Below are 6,000 nucleotides of genomic sequence, written 5' to 3'. Positions count from 1 at the left end.
GTCACCGCGCCGCGACATGCGAGGGGGGAATTCCTCAATGGCGCTGGCCACGCCCACTCGGGGAGGCGGGGCTCGTCCCGCCCCTCCGCGCACGTGTGCAGCTCCCGCCGCGCGTCCCCCGCGGGCTGGCCACGCCCCCTAGACGCTCGATTGGCTGTATGGGCTGTTGTGGGCGGGCCGAGCCGCGCCGCGCCGCGCCGGGCGGGCTCCACCCACGTGCGGCGGCGCCGCGCGAGCGGGCGGTGGGGCGCGCACACATCCCGCACGTAGCCGGCGCGGTCAGCGGCGGGGGGTTGGTTGTTGCTGCAGGCTTTGCATCGGCCGAGACCCTTCCCGCACGGCCCTGCTGGGTTCCGCACGCTGTTCGGGCAGCGGCAGCGAGGGGATACAGGAGCGCCGGGCCGCGGAGCGCGGCGCAGCCCAGCCTGCCGCGGCGAAAGTTTTGTCTCGCCTGGCCCCGCGCCGCGGCGGAGCCACTGCCCGGCCCGGCCTGGAGCCAGCGGGCATCGCGTCTCGACAGGGCAGCGGCGCGCCCGTCACCGCCACGCCATGCCACTGGGACACATCATGAGGCTCGACCTGGAGAGAATCGCTCTAGAGTACGTCGTGCCCTGCTTGCACGACATAGGCTTTTGCTACCTGGACAACTTCTTGGGGGAGGTCGTGGGGGATTGCGTCCTGGAGCGGGTGAAGCGAATGCACCGCGACGGGGAGCTGGCCGACGGGCAGCTTGCCGGCCCCAGCCGCGGCGTCGCCAAGCGGCACCTCCGCGGCGACCAGATCAAGTGGATCGGAGGCACGGAGGAGGGCTGCGAGGCCATCAACTTCCTCCTCACGCTGATAGACCGGCTGGTGATGTACTGCGGGAGCCGGCTCGGCAAGTACTACGTGAAGGAGCGATCCAAGGTAAGGGGTCGCAGGGCTCTGGCCCGCGCGCACCGGCCCCCCCCCCCCCACTCCCATGTCCCGGTCAGCCCCTCCGCTGCCAGGGGGACGTGGCGGAAAGTTTTCTCGGGCCCTCGCCTTTGTCGCGGTCCGCGGGTGCCTGTGGCTCAGGCGGCCCCGCTGCCCGTCGCCGCGGCCCCGCTCCCGGGGATGTCCGCGGCGGGCAGCTGTTCGCCAGCCCGTGCCGGCGGCCGGGTGCGGAGTCCTTGCTGAAAAGACTACCTGCCGCGGATCCTTCTCCCCGCCGGTGTTGACAACACTATGGGACGGCTTATCGCTGTGCCCCGTCATGAGTCTCGGCCGGGCTCCCCGCTTATTGAACCCCGGCCAGACTCTTGCCTGTACCCCCGTGTGCCCCCAGGCATCACTTCGCAGGTGTCCCGGTATGGAGCCGGAGACCAACTCACTCTGCGGCTGGCTACTGCCTGCGCCTGCTGCGGAGGGCACGGGCCATGGCGAGGCCCCGCCAAAAAAATAGCCGTGACCGTGACTTCCCTTAGGAGGATTGCTTCAGATGAAGGGAAAAGCTCCCGATGCCTTCCCTGCTCATATACGCGGCTCGGTCCGGTTCTTGGATGGTGTGGGCCCATGTGATAGTGTTATCCAAAGTAGCTTCGATGGTCCAACGCATGGTAGTATCCAACAGCTGGAGAGATTATCATTGGTGCATCGGGTATGTGGCAGAAAACAAGGGATGCTCAGTCGGAACACAGACAACTCCTTTTTTTTTTGAAGAGGAGAGTTGTCTTTCCTCCTTAAAAATAGAGAAGATACTTGTGTTCCTGGAAACTTGCATTGTAGATTTCCTTCCCAAGAAAGTTTATTTGCACTTGCAATGTCATTACTTCAGTTTGGCAAGACATGACTTTTCTTTCCTTGTCTGTGTTGCTGTGGCTAAGTGGGCTGTCTCGAAAGTAAGTTTGTTTCATCATCTTGAATGCTGGCTGCGTCCTGTCCCCGCCCCTCCATTATTTCTGACTTAAACTTCTATAATGTGTAACATGTTTTCAGAATATCCACTTCTTTTAGAAGAGAAACACCAAACTGTTAAAAAATTACAAAAGTGAAAACATAGGCATTTCTTTTGGTCCCAACTTGCACTGAACTAAGGAGATGGGTGACAGTGGTGGGAATAATAAAAGGTTGAAACACTGCTTCTGTGCTTAGCTCCACTGAGCTACTGATCATCACTTCAGTTAAAGCTTAGGTAGACTTGGTTTAAAATGTGAGTAGACTGGATTTCACTTATTCCTGGTGGGACTCTGTCATTAGGAGGTATAGATAACCATTCTGTTTTGTTATACCTTTAAGGTCACCCTAGTTCTTTCTCTGCATGACTTCTGTTTCCCCAATTTCGGGATTGGGGAAAGCATCGCTGCATTGTACTGCTGGCTACCTGGCAGGCGTGGGTGTGTGGGAAACAGGGGCTTGCTTTAAAGTTAGACCAGAGTGAATGCAAGGTATTTGGAGAAAGAGTCAATACATGAAAGCTATTGGCACTGGCTTGAAAGCATGGCCTTTTGGAAGTGACCTTGGGTTGGAGTGGTGGTTCTAGAACTGAGTTGTGGTGTTCTTGCAGTCATTTTTGTACAAAAAGTAACAACAGACAGGACAGAACTTTGTTTTATAGATAGATACTGAGCTACTTGCTATAAAGAGAGAGTTCTGGCCATTCTACTTTAGCATGGAAGATGTCAGACTCCAGACAGCATGTGGAAGTGCTACACAACAGTCCAGGACTGAAAGTGACTCGGTATCATTTGTAAAAGTAAATGCAGAAGAATTTCCATTAGAAATTAATAGTAACCGATCCCCTTATTATTATAATAAGTGCTATGGGTATATGAGGCCCTGGAGTGGCAGCTGCCATCTGTAACTGAGATGTGGGATGCCTTCAGCAGGAATATTATTCCTGTGACTAACTGGCAGGCTACTACAGTGCATGCAGGTTTCCACGTACGTCCTTACAGATATTTCCACCATTGAACATGCTCATTTTGCTTGTCTTCTGAAGCCTTGTGAATGGATGCAGAAAAATCTCAAATTTTAATTTGGTGTATTTAATTTTATCTGCTAGACTGTACATAAAAATGGATGCCCAGAAAACTTCCACAGCTTAACATTTAGAGGTATGTTTGTGAGCCAGTAAACTAGAATTTCTTAGCTGGATGTGTGCTATTATAATTTACTGTTTTACGATATAGATACTAGATGGAGCTAAGAGTCTGGAGCAATTTGTTTAAAGTGTAAGCTTTTGGCTACATGGTAACTCTTCTTGTCACGGAAATGAGTCTATGTACTATCAGCCTCATCATTATTTAGAAGTTTATTCTTTCAAACGGAGAGTTTGACTTTAGTCTTCAGCTTAAGTGTTGGGAAACAGGGAGAAGTTTGTTTAGTAAATGAACTTTCATCAGCTTACTGTCTGCTTAATGGGATGTTCTTCATGTCTTTTTTTTTTTGTAGCTACACAAACATAAGAAGACAAAAATGAGTTTTGTCTAAGAAAAAGCTTTCCTTTTAGCTATGTGAGAGAAATTAGTCAGTCAGGATTTTACTGTTTCCAAATAAAGTTCCACATCATTAGAAGAAAGTAATAGACAGAAGTAAAATTTTACAAGGGTACTGGATACTCTGAAGAGCTGGTGGTTGACATTTGAGGTCTGATAATGAAATGTAACCTTTCATCTTTGCAGACCTGTGATCCAAATCTATATTTGGAGCAAGTTATATTCCAAAATATTAGCTGCCATGGTTAAATGATGCAAATAACCAGAGAACATTGTTCTAAAGGATCGTCTGTTGACAGACCCAATGCACTGCTCCCTGGCTTCTGTGTTCTCCTCACTAGAGTTTCCATTTGATAGTAAAATAACACAGTTTCCCCTTTTCTAGTAGGTAGATGTCCAAGGATATATCACAGAGGCATCGCTCACCCAGGTTCAGTCTTCTCAGAGTAAGAAGATTCATGTCCTTGAATGCAAAGAGATGCAATAGAGGACAGAGGTCACTCTGGTTTTGAGGACCTGTCTCCACTTGGCTGGAGCTTTGATGCTTGATGAAAAAAAGCTGTCAGCTGGTTGGAGCCAGAAAGCAAAGTGAGGCCAGTCACCCGGTGTGCCCTTGGGTCAGACGATTCTCCAGGGACTGCTGGTGAAAGGATGATGTGCTGCAGCTTCTGATTCTGCAGGTCCCAAAGACCTTTCCTAGAGTTAATTGGCTTTTGTGGGGGCTTGAGGGTATGTGCTGTAGAAAAAAATCATTGTATTATAAATAATTGAAAGCAATAACATAAAGAAAAACAAAAGAGGGAGCAGGAAAATCTTCATGAAGAGAAACTATTTGAGAGATTTCTCTTTCAAGACATAAAAAGGGTTTTTTTTTAGCGTGGTTTTACGTTTTTTTTTTTGTTTGTTTTTTGTATTTTGTTTGTTTGGTTTAGATTTTTCAAATTTAGAAGCTGCAGGTGTGCCACATGCTGTGGAGTTTAGGATATCCATCGCCTTGTCAGCCTCAGCTGCTGCGGAGCCTGAGGAGCCTTAGTCCCTGGAAGTCTCCCCTGCAGGGATGCAGGGACTGGAGGCTGGCAGAATCCAGCTCAGCTGGCCAGTGTGTGGAAATGCAAAACCTGTGTTTGTGGTGGGATGGCTGAGTGACTCATCTGCTGCTGAGAGGCTGTGCCAAATTCCCCTCTCACATTTAGCTCATGCTGAAGAAGGGCAGCTCTCCCTATGGCTAGGCAGAGTCCCAGCATGATGCTGTCAGTGCCTGCTGCCTTGGGCCACCTTGGCTGAGTCAGCACTTGCCATGTGGCCAGTGAGCTACAATGGTCCTTGTGGGCAAGGGGTGGATGGTACTTTGAACTGACACAGCTATGGTCTGCATGGACTCTGCACCTTGGTCCTGGCAACAGTGTCCCCCACTGTGAGTGACTGGTACCTTCTTGAGGGCCATCAAGGGTTGAAATCCATTGCCTTTGGGGGCCTTGAGCTCTTCTTGTGCCCACTGAACAGCAGTGAGTCCTGCTGGTTAAAAAGGCAAGAAGTTATGATCCTAGGAGCTTACCTGTGTTGAAGGAAGCCATAACTACTGTTTTTAGCTCAGAACCCAACTGCTTGCATTCAGTGTCAAGTATATGGCCTGAAGTTAAGACATGTTTTCAATATGAGGTTAGTTTAGAAGTCCCTGTGGGGTGTGAACTCTCTTCAAAACTTGTTTCAAAATGTCTATGTGAGTATGTCATTTTTTATGGGATGATTTCTGCATCCTCTGCTTGTAGCCATGACACTTCCCTGGTTCCCCCTATGCTGGTGGGCCCTCCCTGACTGTTGCAGGAGATGCAAGTCTGTCGAGGTGGCATTTCATGGCTAGTGAGTGTTTGCCAAACACCAGAGCAGGACCTTCTGCCTACCACATGATGGGTTGTTATTAGATAGGTTTTGAAACATTGTCTGTCTAGTAGGTAGTTACCAAGATTTCTGTTCCTGAGGACTGAGGAAACACATTAAATGTCATAGGCTTGGGTTGAGTGGTTTTAATGAGTAATAACTCTTTTTAACTTGGGTAATGAGGTAAGATATTTTTTACATTTTATGTATAGAGAAATAAAACGTTCTGTTCTATATCATTCAAATTCTATCTCGTGCAATTAAAACACAGAGTGAAATGCTGCATTTTCTGATTTGATGTGCAGATGTAAGGAGCGAGATAACAGAAAACTGGCTACAGAGCTGAAGAGCGATAGTGCCTATGTATGCTACAAAGGATTTTTGATACTTGTTTAGCAGCGTGTCTTGCAATTAGTTTACAATGGGAGGTCTAATGAATACCACCATCCAGAAGATATATGCATAATTTCTCTTTCTTCTAATCAAATGCACATGTTCTGGCATAATGGGTAGGTTCAAATCTGTTCTTCTGGCCGGCTGCCGACAGAGTCCAGAGCCACTGGAACTGTAAATACAACAGACAACTCGTTTTATGGTATCAGACCGAGGAATTCAGCATTGGCACAGATCCTAGAGTGGTTGTTTTGGCTCGATGTCAAAGCTGATG

The 6,000-nt window shown here is 49.0% G+C and overlaps 1 protein-coding gene across 1 annotated transcript in view; it reads left to right on the top strand.

Annotated features, from left to right (window-relative positions):
* Positions 1-252: 252 nt before the first annotated feature.
* Positions 253-6,000, top strand: part of EGLN3 (egl-9 family hypoxia inducible factor 3) — a 30,420-nt gene continuing 24,672 nt past the window's right edge. The window contains exon 1 of the mRNA XM_061997933.1: positions 253-906. Within this exon, the coding sequence (XP_061853917.1) occupies positions 550-906 (357 nt within the window). The 5' untranslated portion in view covers positions 253-549. The remainder of the gene's footprint in view (positions 907-6,000) is intronic.

Source organism: Colius striatus, chromosome 6 (genome assembly GCF_028858725.1).
Source record: "Colius striatus isolate bColStr4 chromosome 6, bColStr4.1.hap1, whole genome shotgun sequence".
Classification (NCBI taxonomy): domain Eukaryota; kingdom Metazoa; phylum Chordata; class Aves; order Coliiformes; family Coliidae; genus Colius; species Colius striatus.
This window is presented reverse-complemented; position numbering and strand designations above follow the sequence as displayed.